Raw genomic sequence first — 26284 nt, 5'->3', positions numbered from 1 at the left:
TGAGAAAACCTTGTGATTATTTTGAAAACTTGAATGTATTTTGACTGTTTGTAAAATAACAAGGAAACGAAGAAAGGGCTATGAATTAATTAATACACTCGAATCAAATCAAATAGGTCAGGGATTTCGAATGCTTTATTTCAGATGGAAATTCGTCTGTTTAAAGTCGAGACTGTCTCTGTCCGGGACCGTGTCCAGGGTTGTGTTTCCATAGGGGATGCAGCCCCTTCTACTCGCGGGCACAGCTACGAAATCGTGTGTCGCTCTGTCGTGTCGTATTGTTGCCTGTGTGGGAACATGTTCTCGCGTTCGCACGTCCATTAACCTTTTATTTGGCACGACGAATTTCTTCCATACGTTCCGTGACATGTGGACAACTTTTGGTACGGTACACCAATTTCCTCGACAACTGCTGTTTCTGTTGCCGAGGGAAAACATTTACTATCCCCCCTTAACACTCATACTGTGCAAAGAACATTTACACTTTCGTTCTTCACACTGTACGAGCCTTTAAATAAATATTCAACCTTGTATGTCAGGTTGCATGTACAAAAATTGAGGAATGTTTTCTACTTGATTTTTTACTTTTAATACCATTTGCAATTGTATAAATGAGGGAATGGGGTGGAAATAGTAGAAAATAATGGAAGAGTTAACCCCCAGAATTTTTTTGAGTCAATATTAGTCTCTGAAAGGGTTAATTGTACACTACGATGTAGGGTAAAGGGTTTCAATATACAACTATTTTTAAGTTTTCTCCCCGAATATTGAAACTTTTTTCACATTTTCGAAAAGAATAACACAAGCTAGAATTCGTCGTTCCCAAGTAAAGGGATAACTTTATCGCCAACACAGAGCCCGAATGTGTACAGTATGTGTACCTGTGAACAAGTGATCTTAAATCTAAGTTTACTTCACTTTTATATCAATGTATGCTCGTATGTATACATATACATACATATAATGATACATATATATATATATATATATATATATATATGTATATAATGTACATAATCTAACAACAACATAGTATTATCAATCATCATCCGTGATTTACGTCTCAAACGCTACGCGTTACATTGAAAACGCTTCAACAACAAACTCGTTTCGCGCCGATCGCTAAAATCACCCATCGATCATCGTTTTTCTCTCATGATTGGTGTCACTCCCTTCAAAGAAAATAAAAAAGCAAATATTCTACAATGATCCGTCGAGCAAGCTTCGTGCGATCGTCTCCTTCGGGATCGTCTCGTCGCATAATGATCCGAAACCAAAATTTAAGTATTCCTTTAAATTAACTCAAATCGAGGAGGTTAATTTATATTGCCTTTGCAATGCCCATCGCTTTGGAGAACGATAACAATAATAAGACTTTTAAGAAAAATAGCTTCTATTGGAAATTGGAATAAATATTTACCATTATTTTTTTTTTCTTGAGTGAAAAACACTCTTCTCCGTTAATTCTTCTTAAAAATTTAATGTCCGTGTTTTTTAATATCCTCGTTGACAGATAACAATATTGCTGTAGATTTATACCTTCTTGGACAATTATAAATTGATTTACATTCGCGACATAAAAATATGCATTGAAATTACGAAGTCTGACTTCGTGAAAAAATTTTTTAAAAATCGCCGTTTGACCAATCGTAAGATAACAAAAGAGATATAAATGTTTCTCAGTTAAATGAACATTCTGAAGAACAAAATTTCAGTTTCAGATCACCGCGCGTCCCGTTTCGTACCGTTTCCCGTGCTTCGACCGATCCGCTTTGATAATTCCAATCGATCCATCGATCAACGATCTACGATAATTGGTCCTCGGATGTCCGGACACAAAATCGCACGGAGGACGTCGATGCGTGAACGTTTGCAACACGCATTCGAAGCCCACGTTCTTCTCCCACAGCTTCTCATCGTCTTTCTTCTTTCTTTTTTTTTCATCATTTTATTTTCTCATTTGTTTTCGGTAACCGCGAGAAGGAACGCCGAAAAGTATTGCAATCGATGTTCCGTTTCTTTGGTTCGTGCCTCGTTCTGAACCCATCGACAACCCTAAGCGTGCCCATACGCCTCCAAAACCACGGTGTCCTCCTTACTACGACCACGGTGAAAGTCTCAAGAAGTGGACATGCTCTGCGATCGAACACGCAAACCAATTTCTTTCTTTCTTTCTTTTTTTTTATCACAGAATTTATCCCGTTCGAAACCCCTACGATTATAATCTCCAAGTAAATTTCTCGGAATTAGTATACTATCGTTTAAAAATCGCCACACTCGCGGTGGCCTGGCAGCCAAAATGTTGATTCGCTTTTACTTCTCGTGGCCTGGCAAACGTTTCGACCATTAAACCATCGGTTATTCAAATTAACTGGTTTGTATATCGTCTTGTGGAAATGACAAGGCGTTTATCCCATAACGAATCATTTTGTTCGACGATTTTCTGAGTTAGTAAAGGAGAGCAAGCGAAATTTGGACCACTGACAACATTTCTCATATTAACCAGACTCAAACAATTCATGATCAATTGATACTTAAGAATTTTTAAAATGTTCTTCTTTTTCCTCAATAATGTTCTCCGAGAAGAGGATTTATATTTACATATTCTGTGCCAACATTTAATTTAACGGTCAAATACAGATAACGAAACAAATTTTATTTTATTTTCATTCGACACAAATGATCAGCGCCTATATTTTGTAAATTCTGTTCGAAATCTTCATACTGCGTCCATCGTGATATTATTAAGCAAGAAGCCAATAACACTGTCGTTATTGACTTTTTTTTATCAATATTTATAGCGTTCCCATGCTGCTCCAAATTAGGCCACTCTCCCCCACCTTCGCGATTCCAATAATTACAAAACAATTCTGAAACGAGTCACTTTAGAAGACGGTTCCATGGTCGATCATAATTTCCAACAGGAGAAAAAGAGCATCATTCTAGTTCTGTCGAGAAACGAGTCAATTATTCGCACCAATCACCTCAAAATCGGCGCAAATAATTTATAAAAATGTTGAAAGTAAACGTGGTCCATGAATGCTCTTTTCTCTCGTTCGTGTAGCATCTTTCTATAAAAAATGGAGTAAAACATCTATGGGGCACGTGGTAGATCGGCGCATGGAGATAGTCGACGGTCGTCCATGGGTTGAGCACGGTAACAGTGGGTGTCTGATGTGCGTGCGTGCGTGCGTGTGTGTCGAATGTTATGTGTGTTTGTTTGTTCGCGCGAGTTTCGAATTTCCCCTTCGTAAAAGACACATATTATTAGTAGTAAATTATAGGCATCTAGAGTATTGCTTCTCGGTTCAACGAATTCGCGAAGATACCGGGCACGGTACAAGCCTGATCGAAACATGTCCAACAAGGTCGATGGCGAAACGCTGTCCCTCGATTTTGATTGCAGAACCGATGGTTTCGATTCGATCGTTTCAAAACACCGAACGATTGTCTCTGCGGCGGATTCCTCGAACGATACGCATTCTTTCATTATCGTGAGCGTAATTAACGCTTCACCAACAGACTGTTGCTTCACTTCAGAACGAAAGATAAACATAAAATTGTTCAACGGCCACAGCAACTTTTATTCGCGGAGCAACAGACTGTCTTGCATAATACAACGAAACGATTTCTTTCGAGATTATTGTTATTGAACTTCTTAGTTAAAGTGTTAATTTAGAAGTTGCACGGTGACTTTCCAATTTTTCTGCCGGTTGTTTCTTATCGAAGACGGAAGTTAGCGGAGCTCGTTATCGCTGCTTTGGGGTCAGCGGAAAGTTGCTATGCCTTTCACTGGTCCCTCGGCGGTCCTACTTTCAAACAATCGGAATTAACCCAGTTCTATTAAAGATTCTTCGAATCTCTTTAGATATCGATTCCACTGTGCATTGCAAGAAAAGTATCGGTTCAAATATTAACCGTTTATACTCGACCTTGGTCAATATTTCGAATATAAAATTTTTGTAGCACGATACCTGTACCAATAAAATTTCCAACTCTCTTTTGAATATCATTTCCAGAAATAATAAATACATAATTGCGTGGGTCACATGAGAACGTTCTCCGAGTGCAAAGAGTTAATTTTTACTTTCTCCATGAAAATTGATATTAATTCGTCGACTGATCCAGATCTTTTGGAGATTCACGATTTGATTAGCATTTTTATGCGAGACTGAATTTAGTATGTACCGTATCGAGGTCTCCGCGAATCGACAAACAGCGAATCGCCGCGTTCGCAATACACTGTACAGCTCTTAAAAAATCGCACAAGTCCGCTCGAAGATGTCGGCGTGCCGACCGCGATCCATCGATCGCCTGCGATCGGCAGCCGCCGAAGGGATCGTTCTCTCGCGTGTGTATCTCTCGATCGAATCGCAGCTCTCCCTTTCTCTTAATCATCCTCTTTCATCATCATCATAATCATCATCATCGTACTCTCCGCGCTCTCTTGTATACAAAGCTAACGTCTACTTACTTGTTTAAACACCGTGAACGTTTCTCGCCCTTTTCGATACTCCTCGACCCCCCTACTGTGCTCGAAACGTAGTTTCTGCGATTAGTGTACCTCTGAAGCTGTGATTTACTCAAATATTTTCTCAACCAAACGTACGAAAAGGAAAAAGAGGTTTTTTTTTTTAATGAAATGAGTAAATATACGAGTTTATTACTATAGTGCAATTGAATTAGAGATTGATCGATTTTCCAATTAGTTTTCCTTTTGAAATGATACAGTCATAGAGCGTTCTTGAAATCTTTCTTGATTTTGATGTAAAAACTTTCTGCCTCACCGCACACCGTCCAATAAATCACAATGCGCCTTCGTGCCGATAAGAGTGCCAATTATTCTTTCATTAGGCAACCTTAACGAGCGCAGCACTAATTCGAGCACAATACCAGGGTCAATTATCATTCACCAGAGAAATAGCTCTCCGTTTCACGGGTCAGGGGATTGGTTTGCGGGGGGGGGTGGGTTTTACTCAATGAGAGGTGTGTGTTTATCTCTTATCGTCTAAAACTGTGTCATCCTCTCTCTTCGCGTTCGTCTTATCTCGTTTTTTTTCCCCTTAAAATTGTTTCTCTCACCGAAACTACGGCTGTCGATCCGACCACGATCTGTCGATCGTCGAGGATCAAGAGATCATAACAATAGTACGTCGATCTATAATAACGTGTAAGTTATCGATTATTACTTTATAATGCGTTGTGTCGTTGTCTCTGAATATATACGTCGAGTCGGTCATGCGTTTTTTTTTCCTTCTTCTTTTAAACAACAAATCACCGATCTCTCACGGAGCCTCGAGGAGCCACGGCGGCCATCTTGTCGGGCTTATACGGAGCCATAATCGGTTCTATAAATTCCTCGAGGGACCGGAAGCGATCGAATGTTTCTTTTTCCGGTTCTCGTAATCATGTTTCGCTCTCGGTTCTCACACGCCTCGATTGATACCCCTCGCGGATTTTCTCTTCTCTATTCTGTTTGTTTTAAACGCTAAAACGCGGGCTCCTGGGTTTTCACGCGAGACTATGTACACGGAGAAAAACAGAACGATTCCGTCGTCGTTGCGACGTGTGTCTCCTAAACGGGGTTTCGGCGTGAAATTGTTCCTCGTATCTAACGCATCTCCGTTTAATTCGTCCGATCGTTAAACGCCTAAGAAAGGTCCTTTAAATATCCTTTATATATATATTTATATAATTATAATATATACTTAGACGACGCCGCGCGCCTCGCTCCGACGATCCATCAATCACTACCGCGACCGATCCTCTTCAAATCCTCGCGCATTTACACAAAGCTCAACAAATAACACCAACCTTAATTGCAAGTGATAAGTTTTTTAATTTCTTTAAAACTTTCGGATTAGTCTTTCGTTTGTCGTCAAGTCTTTGTTTAGTCGACCCCCGTTACTTAAGGGTTAACACATATACCTGAAGGTATCTGAGAAAATTGATAGAGAAATTTTTAGAAAGATCCAATAACGGTTAATTTCTCACGAAAGCAAAATTGATTTTCGCGCGAGGATCGATCGATCGATCGCCCGTTCCGATTCCCGAAATCGAGAGGCAAGGTCTTCGGAACGAGACGCGCGTCGCCTCCCGTTCATCTTCATCTTCGTCTTCTTCTTCTTTTTTTTTTTTTGATTTTCTGTCTTTTTTCTTCACCTTTTTGTCGATTAAAGTCCTATGAAACACGAATCAAGTAGATTTAAGTATTTCGGTTTGTATCACTTGCCACGTGCCGCAGGCTTAGGGTGGCTTTTCAGGGGAGGTGGAGAAATGAGAGGGGGGAGACAGGGTTCCCGTCGGAGGAACACTCGTTTTTCCATTTTTTCATTCCTCGCTTCGTTTTGTTTCGGGGGCTCGCAGCGTTCGTGAACGTGTGTGTCCGCCAGGTGTCAAGAAATCGGAGAACAAGAGAAAGCCTCGAGAGCGTTCACGACGAATGTTTCATTTTGTTTCTTGTTGTTGTTTTTTTCACCTCGAATTGTTTGCTTTTCCTCGTGGAATTTCCAGTTTTCCAACGAGCCTGTGTCCCGTGAAAAATCGTCGGCGAACGGCCTGCTCAGAGTTCGGCGAGTATCGAGAATTTTAGGCTGAAGAGTGGACAACAAAAATGGCAACGAATCGTCCCTTTGCGAATTAATTCGTGGCTCCAATTGTAATTTTATTTTGAAGTCGAATCTTTTATTCATCACGTTGTGTAGACCGCGGATCTTTGCGCAAAATAAAAATTGTCTGGATGAATAATGTATTTTGTGTGTAAACAATTGATTCGGTGTGGTTTTCGGTGTCCACTCTTCGTGATAAGAATAGAAACAGCGTAACAGTAAACGATCTTTAGAAACGTGGATTAAAGTAGACGAAACTAAAGGCACAGAAGCTTTAATCAATTTGTCAGAGCTTACATATGTGTGTGTACGTGTATGTATATGTATATATATATATATATTTATATATATATTATATAGAGCGTTAACAATGTATAATATAAGAAACGATCAAGAAAGAGGGGGGAACAGAATCGTGCTAAGTTGTCAGCGGTGACGTTAACATCGACTAGACAACGCGACGAACAACATCCATGCTGATATCACATCGAGAAACAACAACGACACACGACATTAATCAGCTGTAGTAACGGTATATAGCGACGACAACAGGATTTGCTTTGTTTCGTTATATCTTTGTCTTTTCTTTTTTTTTTTTTTTGGTATTTTCATGTTTGACTATTTGTTTTTTTGGCTTGGGTCGAGTTGTCGGTCTTCATTTTTTTTGTTCTTTTTATTGTTTTACTTTGTTATCTCGTCGTCGAAGAGTAATATTTTCGAGCGTAGGGACACATCGAGCAGGGACGTCGAAAGAGAAAAAGTTGCTACGATCGTGAAACCAGAGTGTGTGTGTGTATGAAAGAGTTAGAGGATACTTTTATAGAGATAGAGACAGAAAGAGAGAGAGGGAAGAGAGTGAGAGAAAGGAAGAAAGAGAGAAAGAGAGATCGAGAGATAGAGAGAGAGAGAGAGGGGGAGAGGTAGAGCGCAAGAGTAAGGAACAGCAAAACACAGTTCTACGAAACTACACATCGCTGGCTGCTAGATAGTAGTTAAGCGGTTTCAAGTTCGAAGTTGTCGGTATAATTTGATGTCGAGTTTAATTACTTTCCTTCTGTTAGTCGTGATAATGAGACACGACGGTCCCCGTCGAGCAAAGACGTTCCTGTTCGAGCGTTTGAACTTTCACATAATCCCTTTAAAGCGTCTCGATCGCGAAACTCCATGAACTCCTTCGCAGAAGCTCGGAAATTCGAGGGTGTTACAGTTACAATTATCTATTCGCAAACATTCGCAAAACCAGTTGTGTGTTACCAACTGCTCGTCATCATCATCATCATCATCATTCTCAAACATTATCATCATCATCATCAGACTCATCCTTCCTTTCTAAAGAGTTTCATATACATATATACTTTTTATATTTCTTTGGATTAATTATTGAGTAATTGACTTGAAGTGTGTATCGAGTAGAGTTGTACGGGAGAATCAGAGACTGCGAGACGGTTTCCGTGGATCCGATTGGTTGGGGACGCTGCTGGACGGGAGGGGGTGGGCGTGGCCGAGGATTTATGGCACCAATCTATGCTTAGAATCGGTATAGGGCTCGCGAAAGCGACGCAGTGAGAAGAATGCGAGCCTCGCTTAGTAACGATCCTCGATAATCGTCCTCGACAATTATCCTTTCTTACTACCACACGTTTACGCTGCTTCGCAAAAATGTACGACGCGAATTTAGCACCAGACTGCATATTTTTAGGCAAATTTCTCGAGCCTCTTTTCTTCTTGAAATTGTCATTTTTTTTTAAAGACGTCTCTGGTCTGAAACAAAATTTTAATCAATCGAGGATCACGTTTCGTTGCAAATGCACATAAATTATACTGTCATCTTTGATCTTTATCTTTACAGATTAGAATTTTTCGAGTCTCTTCTCTTAGGCATTGCCATACACTCTTAATTTGGATTCTCTGGTTCGAAACAAATTGTGTAATTTTAATAAGATATACACTCTGCAGCAAATTTATAAGATCCACGGAAAGATTTTTCTAGAAAAGCGATATAATACAACTGGACTGTGGATCATTGTGCAAGCGAACATTTTTAGAGTCTCTTCCGTGTAAGTACATCAGACCAATGTACACTTGTCGTAGAGAATTTCGCTTGACCCCAGATACCACGAAGAACGTACTGAGCCCTCCTTGAAGTTCGCAGTCTACTTTTAGAGTTTCCGTCAAAAATTTTCGCGGAGTTCGCAAACGTGTCCCAGAAATTCGGGGATTTCCGAGGATCGTCGTCCGAGGAAAAAGCCATAGAGAGTTTCGAAAACCAACGACATCGACAGACAAGAGAGAAACGGCTAGCATGCACGTGGAGACACGACAGTTCCTACGTATCTCCGTTTGATTACATATTTTTCATCTACATTTCGCGCGACGCCGCGTCGGGACCGTTCAAACACGCTGCCCGACGAAGAATCGAACGATTAATCGACACTCCGTTCGATTCCCACCGGGAAAAGTTGTCCTCCTCTTTCGCCGCGGTCGATTCCAGAAGACTTTTCAGCCGAGGCAAAGTTCTCGGGTTTGTTTTTCGCGGACAAACAGCGCCCGGCGAGACCGGGGAAAAACTTGAGGAAAACTGCGACCGTCCCGCAGCTTTTCCCTCCTCCGCGGGACAACTTTTCTCCGCAGATCGAGGAGAGAATCGTCCGGAGACCCGGCCCCTCGTTCGATTTCCAATTACAAGGCGAACTGGTCCGGGATATTTTTTTGTCCTGTTTTACCTTTTCGTCGACGGCGTGCGAGAGATTTCTTCGCGGTGTCGCGCGAATCGACAAACAGAGAGAATCGTCGACGCTATTCGGCTAGCAGGTGCGTACACTTACATCGAGAAAGAACAGAGTGAACTGACGGCACACCGAAAGCTGACATGCGTTCCTTTTTGTATGTATGCACACGAGAACAATGTTTTCGACTTTTGTCCGTGTCTTTTCTTTTTTTTTTTTTTGTTTGAGTTTTCCGTTTTCTCTCGGGTAGAAGGCCTTCCGACTTCTGATTTTTCCGGCTGGCGTTAGGGTCGTGGCGTTCTCTATCAACGCTCAGATTATCGATCATTCTCTAGTCGAGTCTCCTTCTAATTCTTTCCAATCAAAGCACGGGGGGAATTTGGTCCGAGCTTTATAGAGTCTGGGAATTCATAATAAAAAATCTATGTCATTTATTATTAATATAGTCGATTGGATTGTTTCATTTCTCTTTAATTCTTCAATGATTTCGAAAGCAAAATGTACATATTTTTAAATATTTTTACTGGACCCAAAAAATTTTCCACAAATTCCCCCGATCGTTTTTCGAAGTCGAATGTGCTTCTTGATTTTTGTATTTTTTATCAGTGTCTCAGGGAGACTTCTGGACAATTTTAGACACGTTTAAGCATCTGCTTTTTGTTCTTCGCTAACAGAAAACGCCACTGTTTGTTCACGTTTGTTGCGACGCGTGTACACTTGGTCTTCGCCCTCGAAACAGGCTCGTACGAAGATTATAGCGTGAAGAACGTGCGTCGTATTAGACTCGAGTGTTCGCGAAGAAATCGGAGGAGTAGCCTTTGTAGAGTTTGCGTTTTCAGAATAAACGATTGATCAAGAGAGAGACAGACATAAAGAGAGTGAGTGAGTGAGTGTGTGTGAGAGAGAGAGAGAGAGAGAGAGAGAAAAAGAGAAAGACAGTGATGGAAATAGAAAGATAGAAAAGACAGATACAGAGAGACAGACATAGATAGAGTTTGAACGGTGAACAGGAAGCAAGAACAGACATATTCAGAACGATATCGAACATAAACAAGTACACTTCTCGTATTCGATCTTCCATTTGTTCGTACAAAAAACGGTTCTCAATTCTTCCTATCCGCGTTAATTTGTCCCTATACATATACCAACTCAATTTGAAATTCATGTATAATCTCTATATATATATATAAATATATCTTTCGATAACGTGTAACCTTGTCGGTTTCAGGAGATGAATGATCCTCTCTCCGAAGACCTATCCGGATCGAAGGAGCAAGAAACTTTTGTTCAACAATCGAAAGTATCGTAAACAATCGTTCGAATCTAAGTACCAACCCCTTGCGTTATGAAGAACACCAATATGTGCACCAATGGTTAAGAATCGATAAAATACAAGAAACAAATAGCATACACATTAAGCCATCCCATAAGTCGTGTCATTTTCTTAGAGTAATCAATTAGTAACCCTTACACTTCATTTTAATCGTCGACGTGTCAACCATCGTTTTCAATAGCTCCCATCGAGAGAGAATATTGGTTTATCATAAAGGTAAAGTATATAATTAAAGTGTTAACATACGTCCCACATACATTTAATAGTGTTTCAAAATAGATGTAAATTAACTCTCGAATTTTTGTGTCAAATAGAAAATATCGTTCTGAATGCTTCTCGAAAGGCACGAGAAGAAGCAATTTCCACGATGAACACAGTCGAACAAAATCCACATGAAATGCGACAAACGACACAACTTCCAGACCGTGGATCTGTATGCAAGAATGTTCTCAGAAGTAAAATGAAAACGCGTTTCTTCGGTTTAACAATTTTGATAAACCGAAGAGAATGTACCATCTCTTCAGAATTCAGAGGTTCGCCTAGTCATTGTCATCAGGTACGCACAAAATCCTTAGTCTACTTATGAGATGACCCGATGCCTAGCATTCCGTAGTCTGGTCAAAATTATAGAGCAAGGGGTCGAGATTTTCAACTGTCGTATTAACACCTCCCTTATCTGTTTCAGCGAATGCAGTAATTCCCAGCCTTCCGTTTCACTCGTGTTCCACTTTGTATATGTATAAGGCTCGCGTTTGATCTCGCCGGCAGTCGATGCTCTGTCCGTCCCGTCCACCCCTGTTTTCGCGTGAGAAAAACACCTGTTCGATCAAGGAACACCTGCGTGAACATCGTGAACACCGTTACCAGGGAAGAATCGGCTCGCAACACGTGAAAACCTGTCCTCTCTGTACTCGACCCCCACATTATACATATTCCTCTCGAGACAGATCCACCGTATAGAACACATAAATCCCCCCCTGTATCTCTTTTTCCCTCTTTTATTTTTTCTTCTAGTTTTCCTCCTCCTCCTCCTCCTCCTCCTCGTTTTCGTCTTCGTCGACGAAGATAAAACGATTTTCTTTTTTTTTTTTTTCGTTAACCTACATGTACAATTACGCTCGATAGAAACGCACCGTATAAACGTGAAAGAAAGGCATATTTCTTTGTATTTTTCGTTTTGCTACTCTGTGTCGTCTCTCCACTGCGAGAGGATTCAGTGCTGCTCGGCCTAGGCGAGCTTTTTCTCTACGCTTTTTTGAACGCGGTAGTCGACTAACGTTTTCAACATTCTTTCCTCTCTCCAGCTCTCTCTCTCTCCCGCGCGCTTTCTCTCTCTCTCTCTCTCTCTCTTTGTCGAAGAATAATGTCAACATTCTAATCGAAAACTGCCGCCAAGAACAGGTGTTACGCGTCTGCCTGCGCCAATCGACCGTGGTTCTCGAAGGAAATCGATTCTCGGACGGAAGGTAGAGCAAGGGCCGCCGGTGTCACTCTCGTTCAAGGTCTGCTGCCTAGCATTCGTGTTTGACTGTGTTTCACAATGTTTCACCAGGTATCGAAACCTTTCTATTCGTGTCTCTGTGTGGTTGTCCGTGTGACCGAATTTGTCTTTCAATGCTGTCACACGTGTCCGCGAATATACGTGGAATGCTTGTATGAGAGTGTTTGCGCGTGTCTCGCAATGATTCGCGAGGCCTTGAAACTTCTGCGATCATCTGTTCGTGTCTCCGTGTGTTCTCCATTTGCGAATGTACGTGGACTTTTTGCTTGCGAATTTTAGGGTATGTTTGAGTATGTTTGAGTGCGTGTTTTCTCTCTGGGCAGTCCAGTCTCGCGTTGTTGGCTCCTCTTTCGAGTTTCTCGTGGCCCTCGATCCTCGCCTCGACTTGGCTTCGTTTTCGTTCTTCCTCTCGTTCTTCTTCAACAACATCATCATCATCATCTTCTTCTTCTTCGTCCTCGTTCTCCGTTTTAGTTCTTTTTTTTGTCGTTTTTTCATATTATTTTTCGTTTTCGACATTTGCACAATTTTCCTCTCTCTAAATACAAACGCTCCAATGGTAACAATCGATAAGAACAACGACCGCGGGTGTATGTGTGTTTGTGTACAATAAACTATGAATGAATAATCCGTAAACTGGGCTCAAATTCAATTCAACCGACACAGTGTAATCATAATATAATACAATGAACTCTCCCTCCATTCGGATCTCCGTTACTGGTTTTTTAATTCTCGTTTATTTTATTTTTTTTTTTTTTTGTTAGTTTGTTTGTTTGTTTGAACAGCCGTCGAACGAACTAGCCACTACGTAACTCCTCTACCGGTAAAAGGTATTTTGTTCACTTTTTTTTCCGTTTTGCCATTTAGTAACGCTATTCGAAAAATTCGCTAGAAACTTATATGCTAGGTCGTGTCTGTGAATGTGTGTGTGTATAGTGTGTGTTTTTGTGTGTATATGTTTGTGTGGTTTTATTCCTTTTTTAGGTTGTCTTGTTTTTGCTTTTTTTGGTTGTTACTTATTTGTTTCGTCATTTTTTTTCCTGTTTGTATTTTTTGTTTGTTTCTCTTACTCGGTATGTATGTATATATATATTTATTTATTTATATATTTATACTTTTCTTTATTTATATTTATATGTATAAGTATATTTATATGCACGCGCCCTTAGACTGCTCACGTGTCTCGTCCGCGCCTCGATCTTCTCGCGATCTTGAAGAGAACTCGAAACGATCCACATGTTCTTCGTGATCCTCTTGCTCCTCTCGATCTTCACGGTGTCTTCGCTCGACGATCACATCGTTCAACGAAGAGACCGCTTCGGCATCGACGTCGGATTTTTTAACTGCTGGTTCCTCGGGATCGTTCCTCTTTCAGGTTCAAATCGGATGGCGCGAACGACTATACCGCGTCCTCGCGTCTATCTGCAGCTCTCTCGGTCTCGTCCCGTCATCGTCCTCGGGAAAGATAGCCTCCGGCTCCCCCGTCAATCCCGCGAACTTTCACCCCCACACCTCCACCCCCATCGTCTTCTTCGGTTCTCGTCGATCGACATTCCCATTGTCGCGAAACCCTCTTCTTCCTTCCACGTTTCTCTCTTCCTCTGCATCCTCTTCAGCAGCTACAGCTTCCTCTCCTAGCACTTCAGCTTCTTCTTCAAGCTCTTCATCTTCTTCTCCAAGCACTACGTTATTCCATTGTGTCCAAAATTCTTCTTACTCGTCTTGAACTTGTTCTTCGTGCATTCACTGAATTATTTTGCATCCAAAGTCCATCCTCTGCAGCATCATCTTCATCCTCAGCTCCATCTGCAACTTTAACCTGCTCTCCGTGCATTCACTGAATTATTTCTTCAACCTCTTCAGCTTCATCTTCTTCCCCGAGCATCCACTGAACTCACAGTGTACAAGAACCTTCTTCATCCTTCATCCTCATCTTCATCATTAACTTCCTCAGCTTTTTCTTCTTCGATTCAATTATTTTACAACGTTCGAGAACCCTTTTCTTACCCTGCAACTTTTTCATTATCATCCTCTTCTTCAAACCATTCGTTAAATTATTTCCGCCTCGTCAGACCGGCTCCAGTATCTTCCGCTTCAATAGACGACACCGAAGGCCGGAACCACATGATTCAAACCTTCTTCCTGTCCCCTAATCAATAGTTCACCCTCGATCGAACAGAAAAATTTGAACTTTGGACTCTATTCTTTCGCCTTCTCTTAACCTATTTCTTCTCTATCCTTTTCCCTGTACTTCACCTCTGCCTCCTCCTTCTATCTTCCCCAACATCTTCATCTTTTCTCTATTCTTACAGCTTCCTCTCCCTCATATCTTTCACTCTAACAAGCCTCCGCTCGTTGAAACGATTGGAGACTCGAATGGATCGACCTAACGTAGCTTCATCTTCTCCCTGCGATCGCTATGGCTCAGACAATTTTGGACTTTGGACACAACCTCCCCTCATCATCTTCAACTTCTACCTCTGTTCTCTCTCTCTCTCTCTCTACCTGTTCGAAACTGTTTCTGAACTCCCAATGCCTCTCACGTTCACTCTCTCTTTTTCCCCCCATTCATTCCCGAATCGTCGGCACGATTAACTTCCCCAACCCATCTCACTCGAGACATCGATATCGACGAAAAGGATGGGTCGAAACGACGAAGAGTATCCAGGAGGCGTCGATATCGATCCGAGGAATCGCTCGGTGTTCGAGCTCCTCGAGATCGTGCTCGACGCACCTCGGAAAGCCCTCGACGCGATCGTTGGCATTGTCGTTTCGTCGCTGCGTCTCGAGTATCGTTGCATCCTCTGCTGCCTCGCTACCCTGTTTCGCTGATCTTGCTCTTCAGGTTTGTCTATCTTGTTTGTTTGGTTCGCCTCTTCTCGTTCCGGAGTGAAGAGAATCGGCCAATCGGAATCTCGGATCGATCGGTGCTCGAACAACGACGAAGACGACGAGGACGGAGACGGCTGGCGTTGACTTGTTCTCGGTGGTTTGATCGTTGTTTCCCTTCGCTTCTTTCTCGACACTGAGGATCTGAGCCGTTCCCTTCCGCGTGGTGTCGTAGGGGCTGAGAGGCGGATGCGGCCCTGACGACACATAGTGCCGCCACTGCTCACCGACCGCTTCGGGGTGCAGGTAGGCTTATTGGAGGTCGCATTTACCTTCCAGTACTTGCTCTTTGATGTCTTGTATATGCGTGCCTAACGCGTTCTTGATTTCTGAAACAGACAGGCAGACACGCCGCGTGGCATTAGTCTTGCTATCCTAGTGGAACGCTCTCTTCAGGGGCCTACATGTTATTATCTAGTGTCTACGATTCTAGTCCTCAGGTGTAAGCCCGGGGTCATGGTGCACCACGATCCTTTTCTTTCGATTGCAATTTTTTCCTTCTACCGAATAACCTTCAACTTTTACCCTTTCAAGGTCCAGGGGGCTACTGTGATCTATGGTCTAACATTCTAATACTCAACTGGTCAGGCAAGCGTCATCTTTTTCTTTAGACCGTGATTTTTACACTTGTTCTATTAAAAAATCAGATGGTTCTGCTTTTATTTCTTCAAGGTCAAGTACTGTGATCAATCATCTAACATTCTAATCCTCAACTGGTCAGGTATAGGCAAGCGTCGTCTTTTTCTTTAGACCGTGATTTTTACACTTGTTCTATTAAAAAATCAGATGGTTCTGCTTTTATTTCTTCAAGGTCAAGTACTGTGATCAATCATCTAACATTCTAATCCTCAACTGGTCAGGTATAGGCAAGCGTCGTCTTTTTCTTTAGACCGTGATTTTTACACTTGTTCTATTAAAAAATCTGATGGATCTGCTTTTATTTCTTCAAGGTCTAGGGGTCTACTGTGATCAATGGTCTGGCATTCTAATCCTCAACTGGTCAGGAGTGAGTTACGGTCATGGTGCAACATGATCCTATTCTGTAGACTGCAATTTTTATAATTGTACTATTCAAGGTTCAGGAGTCTACTGTGATCTATAGTCTAACATTCTAAACCTCAATTGCTTAAATACAAGTTAGGATTATCGTGCATCGTGATTCTATTCTTCGCACTGCAGGGTTGGAGCGTGTTGGGGTACAAGGGTTACAGCACAAATGTTCTCACATCGAGGTTCGTTATTTTAAGGTGTAATGTTTTTATCAATTTGTTGAAAAACATCCACGAGTAGATTGAAAAGGCAAATTACTGCGGAATGTATAGTAAACTGAGAGTATTTCGGAGGAGGCAGTGGAAAAATGATGGACGTCGTTGGCACGCAGCACGACACACGTCAGACTCGCCGTACCCGAGCAGAGGGTGGCGGGTATGTTTGATTTCCAGCCACGGCTCGTTAACCCTTCATCGATCACCCCCTGCCGGCGCATTAATTCGTCGGACATCTCCTCTCTCATTCCATCTCTCGTGCCGTGAATTTTGCGGGCCTGCTAACCCTATTTCACCTAACCGCTTGCTTCTCGCAGTGGATCGTTTCGAGGTATTATGATTTGCCAATCGGGATTCGTTCGGAGTATTTATAGGAGGAGTTAGCAGTTTGATAAGCGGTTCGGCATACTTACTGGTGATCTCGTCCTCGTCCTCCGCCTCGGCTTCCGCGGCCAACTCCTCTGGCGTCTTTTTCTTACGCATCAGTGGATTAGGCTCCTCCTGGGTCGCTTCCTGCACCTCCTCTCGTTTCTTTATGTTATACTGAAAATAAGCAACGCCCCCAGTGAGCATCTTGTTGGTTCACATAAAATCTTGTTGGTTCGTTATAAAATCGATTGCAGTAGTCCCTCATCTTTCCCCCTATTTTAGACAAATTATGCTTCCGTTTCCATCGAGATCAATTTCTAAAGCCACGAGCGAGCGTTCGATTATTTTATATTAACTTTGCAGTCGTCTATAATGATATCGTACTGTGCAATTGAATATTTTCTTCCAAGGGATCAACAATCCCGAGCATCATTTTTCCCGATCGTAGAAACGATGGGTAATCGACAGAATTCGTCGGGCCCGTTTAATAGAATCGTTGCGGTTCGAGGCAGCCCGGTCAACAAGGGACTCGTTCAATATTCACCGATCGTCGATTCCGATCGGGAACGCTTAGTATCAATAATGAAGCGTCTCTCCCGGCGAGTCGACGCGGCGTTAGTTGCTCGGCGTTCCCGACGTAGACTCGTTAGACTTCGATAATGCAACGTCGGACGCCGCACGGGGACGGATAATTACCGACATAAAACAACGCGTTGCGCTCTCGCTTTTACCCGCGGCGAACTACGGCGATCGTTGTTATCGCGGTGATCGTTCGTCGATCGGAATTCCGTTGCGGATTTCTCTCGGCCGCGGCGAACGTATCCGTTCGGCGAAAGAGAGATTTGCCGGTTAGTCGAGCAACAAATCGACTATAAAGTCCGAGACGCAGCCCCGATACGCGTTTCACGACGACACGTTCCGGCACGCGTTTTACGAGCGACCCGACTAACGTTTCGCCTACGACTCTGTCGACCGAGTCAACCATAAGTATTACGACCGGGATCACGGTCGAATTCTATTAGCCAAAATACAGGGTGATTCCCCGAGAAACGGATCGGAGCACCAGTCGAATCGGACCGGGAACCAATGGGCTTCTTAGGGGACGTAAACGGAGCAAAGCGTTAACCCCTTGCGCTCGATCCATTTTACGATTACAACGACTAGGACTTCTTGTATTCTCTGATGGCTAAATATTCACTACGATAGAAGAGAATTTTAATTCAGTTTAAAGGGAAATTAACGACATACAGTGTATTCTCGATATATGTCAACAAGACGGGTCTTGCCAGCGTCGTGTATCGTGAAGGAGACATACCCGAGCCGTGTTATGATTATACTCATTGGCGCCCGAAGCCTCGCGGCTCCTCACGGGGTTTACCCCGCGGTAGTGGGGATAATTCCGCGACGTTTATCATCCAGACCTTGGCGACATATATAGTAGTCTTCGTCGCAAGTCCGACTCGATATTATAATACAGTGGTCTCTGTAAAATCGGTGGGATTGGAGACATGAAGTTTGTCCAGCTGCGGCCACGGTGCGGCGAAAAGATTGCGCGAGATTTCTTAACAGCAGTTTTATTGGGATCTATCGGAAAGGGTGACCGCGCTGCGAACAAAGTTCCACGTAGCGATCCATGGTAAATTATTGGCTGGAATTAGGTTAAAGTTTTCGCGATCCGTTCCGGCAGTGGGGAGCAACTTGGAGTTTCAGTGAATGCGAAACGTGCGCCGTTTACGAGGGACCGTGTTTACGCGAGCCGGGCGTTTGTCATGTTTTACGACGGCTGCTACGTTCCCGTAGGGGGTGGAGAGATCGAAGGAGACACCGGGAGTCGTTTCACACGACCGTGGGATCGATCGTTTTCCGATTCTCGGTTCTCCGAGCCTAATTTCTGCGATTTCCCTCGGTGGCCAACCTCTCTCTTTCTCTTTCTCTGCAGACACAACCGATACTCTCAGCTAAACCGGCGTACTTGCCCGCCGAAGTTTTCTCGATACCACTTGCCGGTACTGCGAACGCGTCGCAGACGTCGACGTCGACGTCGACGTCGACGAGCACGACGTCGTCGACGACACTATTTCCAAACTTCGTTAACGAGAAAGTTCCGACGAGACGGCACGAAGTAACCGAAAGCGACAACCTTACACCCCGACGGCAAGGATCCCCGCTCCAGGCGTTTCATGGTACCCGATGTCTTGTTCGTTAACGAGCCAAGAGGATCGTAAATAGTCCGAGTCGAATCCGTGGACGGACTCGATGATCCCGTTGTTAGCTGCACCGGGAAACTGGGCCGTCACGTTTAACGTTACAAGCACTCTAAAACCTTTACCTTAGAACCGTGAACCCTCTGTGTCTCGGGGAACGCCCTCAAGTGACCCCCAGGGCAAACGATAGAGCATCTGCTTTAGTCCTTTTGCATACAAAGCCCCCAAAAGGCGTGATTTAGTCGTTATATGTGTCCAGTCTACCTTGAGTGGGCGTGGTTTCGTTCGTCTCTGTGTAGACTGCAGGCGTGGTTTCTTTGTATCTAGAGTGCTGTGAGTAGTGGTCTTGTTTCTGTTTGTGTAGAGAAGCCTGTGTAGGCGTGGCTTCGTTGCTGTTTGTGTTTAGAAATCTCCCAGTAGGCGTGGCTTCGTTGCTCTCAGTTTAGCATGTCTGAAAATAGGCGTGGCTTCATTGCTCTGCATCTCAAGAGAGCCTTAAGAAGACGTGTTCTTCCTTGTTTATGTACATAGGTTCGAATGGGCGTGGCTCTGTTGGTCTTCGTGTCTGGAGAGGCCCGAGTAGGCGTGTACTAAAACTCGTTCGTTCGAAAAATTCTTCCCGGCGGAGAAAGGAAGGCGTGCGGGGCAGAGGCATAATTTCTGGGACACAGGGTACTGTTTGCCGCGTGTATGACCACGTCCCGGCGTTACAATGCCGCGGGTGGAAGCGAAGCACTCGTACAACCGATCGCGTGTCTGGCTTGTACCGCAATCGGGCTCATTGTCCTGCGACAAGAGTGGCGCGGGTACAAAGGGTCGGTAGCGAGCGAGTTCTCTGGCGGGCCGGCGTGTACCCGCCACGGCCTCGTGCATATCGTGCACTGTGCACCGTCGCCGTCGTCGCGTCGCGTCGCGTTGCATCGCGTTGCATCGCGTTGCGGCTCGATGCGACCGGACAATCCACCGTAAATAGGAGACACGGCGCGTGTACATACGCGGAACCCCGACGTTACGTGACGATCCTAGCGTACTAGGACCCCGGAAATCATCGGCCGGGATTCGATGACACCGGCAGAGATTGAAATTGTCTCGAGCCAACACGATTAGCGAGCTACATCCGTGTACCCCGGATCACTGCCAACTGATAGCTCAGCTGTCGGCGATCCACTCCGATACGAGCTTGGCACGATCTGACCGGGGAATTTTGCGACCAGCGTGATCGGGGTTCCTCTGATTATCGCTGGACGATGTTAGGATATATACCCTCATTTGTTCATTGTTAGTCCCTTGCAACGTGAAATTGTCGTACGTTCACTTCCATGAAAATCAGTTTCAGTTCGAGCGAGATATTTATTTGGGAGCAGCGAGACCACGCCCACTCGGGGCTCGGAGCAACTAAGCCACGCCTACTCTAGAAAGGACAGTTACTAGAAGGAACAACTGCTAGAGACCATGGTCTCTGTATACATTGGAATGACGGGAACCTACTCGAGACTATGGAGACGCAGGGACGATTGTTTTTTGGCGACGATTTTCGATGTGGAATTTGATTTTTTGGTGAAAAATGGGGCCACGTTTCTGGTAAAGAGTTTATCCCGTCGGCCCTTTTCAGTTGTTCATTTTTTGGTGGAAAGAGACACCCCGTGTACAGAGTGTCTCTGTTCCCATCGCCGCCGTCGCGTTTCATCTAGCGGTTTAGTTTTTCCATCGGCGTTCTCCTGTTTTGTTCCAACTCTGCCTCTCCCCCAGGCCACCCTTTTGTCCGCCGTACCGACAGACCCGACTTCTATTTTCTACCGTCGATTCCGGTGTCTGTCTGTCGCGAGAGATTATGTAGGAATTATCTAGGCCGAGCCATTGAACACCTTCGCGGAAAATCTCATCCGCTATACATTATTTTCATCGCAATTACACTGCGAACACTGTGTATTCATTTGTAAAAGCTGATGAACACGCACCAGCACTTTATTTTTGTCGCAATTGTAACATTGCTCCATACGCATCTAGGTAAGTAGTACTATGCAAAAGTAGATTTTCGAAAGAAAAATATTTTGATGACATGAATATGCAATTACCGGTAAATATTTTCTATTCCACAGATCCACGAGACGTCCTCCGAGCAGATTCGATCCGAACAAAAAGAGATCTATTTATCAGGGGGCCAGCCTAGACGCAATTACATTCACTTAATTACACGGGAGAGTCTGGTTCGTCCCGTGGAATCACCGTATCATCGATAAATCCGTGACTGCTCGTTTTTCCGCTGTTCCGTTCCATTAGCGTCCCGTTCGTCGGTATGCAGTTGTCGCGTGTGCACCTCTATGCAGGCGAGTGCATACAAGCGCACACGCCTGGTGCATAGGTTCAGTAGCGCATAGTAGTGTGCGTCAGCGTGAAGGAGACAGATAGCGCGAGGATAAACGAGGCCGGTGCCTCGCAACGATGTCAAATGTGATGCGCTGATCCTGACGTTAATTAATGCTCCTCGATGAACGCTCGACGCGACCCGTCGCGACGCGTTACGCTTCGCGGCTATCTCCTTTTAATGCACTTCCGAGACCAGCAAGATATTTCGGAAATGCAATCGGGACACTGCGCTTGACAGCGAAGCTCGAATAAGCGGCCTCAGATATATTTTTTTTTCTATTTTAACTCTCTGTCAGCAATTTGGCTTTTCATTAACGGATCGCGGATTTTATGCGTTTATAGGGAGAATCGTGAGGATGAAATTGTATTGGACTAAGGATTATTTAATGTGCGCAAATGTAACTGCTCAAAAATGTACACGGTCCTCTATTATTCCGGCAGTGGTGCTAACGTTGCAAAGTAAAATTGTGTTCAACTCGAAATGAATTTAATTGAGTTAATCGTCGTCGCTTCGCTCTGGAAGTTCGTAACTTCGCACTCTGCATAATTGCGATGCATTTGGCCTGCCTAAATCTTGCAAACGGAGGGATCTTGATGCGCTCTCTCTTTTTTTTTCTTTTACAGTGGCCCGGTTGCACGCGTGTGCGAGTACACGCGCGCAAAAGCGGCTCGAACGCGCTGCATCTGCAAGCTACGCCGCACTGCGACACTCTCGTAGACCGGTTCTTCGCGGGAAGGACGGCTGCGAAATTATTTTGGTAAACGCAACGACCATTTGCAAAATGATCGAGTATACTAAGTTCTATCTGACGTTTCGGAAATTGTCCGAACTTCCGAAAAGATTTAGTCAGGAAACGTTGAATAGTTTCAAGCGCGTTGCTGTATGCACAGAGGCTTTTCGTGTCAGTGTGCATTGCACTGGAATGTTGCATTTGACGAACTGAGCTTTGGGGCAATCGATAGCTTTGGGACAGCGAAAGCTAGAATAGAGATTTCTTTGGGAGACAGTGAACAGTTCCGACTGATGCACTGCTGCATGCATGCACTTCCTCCAAAAATAAACGTTCGTGCCAGCACTCGTTGAATATGCTCGCACATAATGAATTATGCTTTCGTACAATCGATAACTTTGGAAGAGTACAAGCTAGAAGAAGAATTTCATTAGGAAAGATTGAACAGGTGCCAAATGGTGCATCGTTTGATGAATATGTTCCCTCCCAAATCAGGGACGTTTCGTGTCAGGATGCGTTAAATGCGCATACGGTGCTTTGGTATAATCAATAGCTTTGAAACAGTAAAAGCTGGAAAACTCACGACAGTGTTTCCATTAGACAAAACTGAACAATTTCAACTGGTGCACTGCTTTGTATGCATATGTTCCATGTCGGGCGCACTGAATGTGCACACATGTACTGAACAGTGCTTCAGAGCAATTAAAAGGGATCCGAAGCTTTTACTATGAAAAAAGTCACGAGCACATATTTTTCTTGCATAGAGAACATTGCTAAAATTTGCTGTCTGGCCAAACAAATGTCCAAAAAATTCCCCAAGCTTAAAAACAATTGCGCAATACAAAGTGTTGCGTTACAGAATTAGAAGGAAGCTTCCACTAGGAAAAATTTCAGTTTCAATGCATCTTGTGCACAAAATTTGCTAAAATGCCCCACGGTCTGCAATCTCGACGAAGAAACGTCGAGAAAATTCCACAGAACCTTTCCCAAGGTTAAACTTCCGAAACAGTTGCGCAACGCAAAGTGTCAGTGTTTCAGCACGTCGATACTTCGTTGCGTTACAGCATTAGTATTCGCATGGTTTCCCCTTTGCCGGGAATCGGCTTAATTATCACGTGACTGTGCTAGTCACGCCGGTAAACGTAGTTATTTGTAAATCGTTCGTTAGCCGGACCGTTTCTCGAATCGCACGCGGATCACGATCGTCGAAAGGCGAATTCGCGAATCGGCGCTCTTCGATCGATCGATCGAGAGAGAGAGAGAGAGAGAGAGATTTTTTGTCCTGTCTCCTAGTTCCCTCGCCCCACCAGGCCAGCTTTCATTTGTTCCGACGCGTTTAGTTTATCGAAGGACGGCCGCTGCGTTTCATTTCATTCATTTTACTCATTTCATTCATTTGATTCGTTCGCGGAAAATATTACGCGCGCGTGCCTCTCGCAATTTTGTAGATCGCGACTCCTAGCTACGCGCTGCTCCCGTATATGGTCGTTGCGATTTCAATTTCAGCCGAGTCATCATTCTTTTTAACGGTCAGCGAATATTTCCGTCGCGTCGTGCCGTTTCACTGACGCGAAAATTAACAAAAAAAAAAAAAAAGAAACTGAAAAAAGAAACGGGAACAACGCGCGTTGGCCAACAACGGTTGCGCGATCCCTTGTTCTTTTCCCGGCGAAAATGTTTTTGGATTTCGCTGTTCGACGACCTCCTTTCGCCGCCTTTTACCTGTCAACCCACATTCTGCGGCCCCAGCTATTATAAAAACCGTGGAAAATTATTTTCGGGAGGGTTTCCCTCGGTTCCGATACTCTGGACTTGGTAATTGTTTTTTTTTTCTTTCTGGAAGAACGTAGCTGCGGTAAAAAAATTCAAGGTGTAAAAATATGCTGTAGGACTCAATTAATAGATTGGAATGGGTTTTGTTGAATTTCGGAGTCGGGACACAAATTTATACATTTTATATGCAGAGCGTTCCAACATTATCGTTGCCACAATTTTTCGGGACTTTCAATAGTTTGATAAAAAAGTACTTTGCACAGAAGTTGAGCAGCTAGAACATTTCTTCTACGCATATTTGTCACGATGTAGAATTAGACTTATTTCTTATTTTAATTTCAGCGCGTTGAAAATAATACAATAGTACATAACCGTCCAGAAAAGTACATAACCGATGAAGGATTGCAAGTTTAAAGTAATTTGAGCGATCCACTAACAAATAAACGGGACCACCTCAACAATGTGCTGACATATCTATACATTTTTCTAGAAAACATAAATTTTGTCGACGTCGAATCTGCCCAATTAATCAGCGGCCATCGCGCATCAATTATCGTCATTATTGCCATTATCGAAAAGGCCGGGGCGTCATTTTTGCCTATCGCGAGGGGGGAACGAGGGGGCCGAGCGGGTTACACTGTTTGATTAATACCGGTCCGAAGTAATTAATGAAATTCAATTAAACACAGCGCGGCAATAACGTAAATTAATTTTCTAATTGCGCGTACGCGACCGCAGGACCCGAAACCTGCAATTTCCGGGGGCCGATTCGACGATATACGGGAATTCGACGATGCGCGAAAGCCAGCCACGCAGTTCGCACAGGCTTTCCAGAAGAATTTATAAACGGCCGTACGCAGTTTTGATCCGAGGGAATTGTCGGCACTCGATATCGTGATTAATGGGACGCATCGCGTCGCGCGTTTACATCCGCGCGAAAAATTCAATGCTCCTGTCAACGTTCATTCTCTCCATCGCGATACACAGAGGCCTTCGCGAATATTTTTTTTCCGACCCCTTTGTTGTTGGCAACGTAACTCGGAGAATCGACCCTTCCGGATCATCGCGAATTACCTATCGCGAACACTTCTGATCTATTGACAAACGACCAGTCCTTTGCGAGATGGAAAGCACTGAAATTCTGAAATTCTCCTAGAAAAGTATTCGAAATATTTGGTATTTCGTAGGAAGGTGTGTGCGCAATTCTCGTCCTTACTATTACACTTAACCCTTTACACTCGAATGGTGATTCTCAAGCACCACTAGAAATTATTGTGGCATTATTTCAAAGAAATGACAAAAAATATTACAAAATATTGATTACAATACAAAATTTGTATTGAATAGATTACTAAACATTTGAATATTATGGTAATCGGATCAGTTTCGTATGAATAAAATGAAAATATTCTAATACGGAAGAGAAATCTAGTTTTAGAATGAAAATAGCGCCGAGTGCAAAGGGTTAATCCTATGCCTTACAATTTAATTCGTTGCTACATTCGTCGAGCTTACTATAATAATCAAGGAAAGATTCAAATGTATAGCATAAAAATCCGCAGCTCATCATGCTCGTGATCCTGATCGCGTAGTTCCTGCCACAAGCAGCACGAAGAACATTCTTATTCGATATTACAATAAACAGTTGACCGAGTGCATCGTCGTATTCGAATTACTGTTAATATTTCAATGTTCGCGTTAATTTTGCTCATCGTTTTACGAATACATTGTACAAAGTCCTTTCTCTATTTAGCAAATAACAATCGGACGTGCACACATTTGTCCGTACAAATACATTACACAAAGTACTTTGACGTTTCAGCAAATAATTAACCACGTTTGTACAAATACGTCGTTCCCTTTCGTCGTTTCGCTTTCTAAAAATACAATTGATTATACATTTTAAATGTACGCAGTTAACGCTCGTACGTTCCTCAGGGTGAAAATTTAAGTACTATTTTTACATACTGTGAAATGATTAATCCCTTTCCGGCTGTGTTACGGGACAAATTTCATTCGAATGTGACACTATAAATGAAACATATTTTGTTGAATTAAAGTGTACAGCAAGAATTAGTGAAATATTATCCTGAGCAATTTCGTGTATTTCTGAGGAGCGTATGAGGGTGAAAGAAAAGTAGGGAAGGGTGGTATATATTTGGTTTGATACATTTGACAATTATTTCGCTTATGGTGTCCTGGGTCCTGTGGGTGCTCCGGTGAACGTCTTAAAAGGAGTCAGCCTGACTCTATTAGGAAGTCGCCATATTGAATGCAGGGACTCCCTACTAGAGTCAATTTGACCCCAGTTAAGTTCAATATTCTGTCTTCCCTTGTCCTCGGATGGCTCTCTCTGTCGATCTCTTGCTCCTCCGTAGATCTTCATGGGTTTCTGCCTCGTCATCCGTCTTGTTTCTCCTCCTTCTCCTTTCTGTTCATCTTGGTCGGCCGTCACCTTTGACGCCCGCCAGGGTATTCGTGCTGAACACGATATCGATCAGGCGCCGGATTTTAATTA

At 43.5% G+C, this 26284-nt stretch overlaps 1 protein-coding gene across 3 annotated transcripts in view; it reads right to left on the bottom strand.

Moving 5' to 3' along the window:
• Positions 1 to 26284, bottom strand: part of Cpx (synaptic transmission protein complexin) — a 362562-nt gene that overhangs the window by 1228 nt on the left and 335050 nt on the right. For 2 of the 3 annotated variants that reach the window (XM_076794804.1, XM_076794805.1), the window contains 2 exons: positions 16736 to 16865; positions 10 to 15386 (listed from right to left, as the gene is read on the bottom strand). In XM_076794804.1, coding sequence (XP_076650919.1) covers positions 15310 to 15386; positions 16736 to 16865 — 207 coding nt within the window. In that variant the 3' untranslated portion in view covers positions 10 to 15309. Of the gene's footprint in view, positions 1 to 9; positions 15387 to 16735; positions 16866 to 26284 lie in introns of those variants that run through there. The other variant, XM_076794803.1, reaches the window with a different exon arrangement.

Source organism: Halictus rubicundus, chromosome 10, assembly GCF_050948215.1.
Source record: "Halictus rubicundus isolate RS-2024b chromosome 10, iyHalRubi1_principal, whole genome shotgun sequence".
NCBI lineage: Eukaryota > Metazoa > Arthropoda > Insecta > Hymenoptera > Halictidae > Halictus > Halictus rubicundus.
The sequence above is the reverse complement of the archived record's forward strand: the minus strand, read 5'-3'. Positions and strand labels throughout refer to the sequence as shown.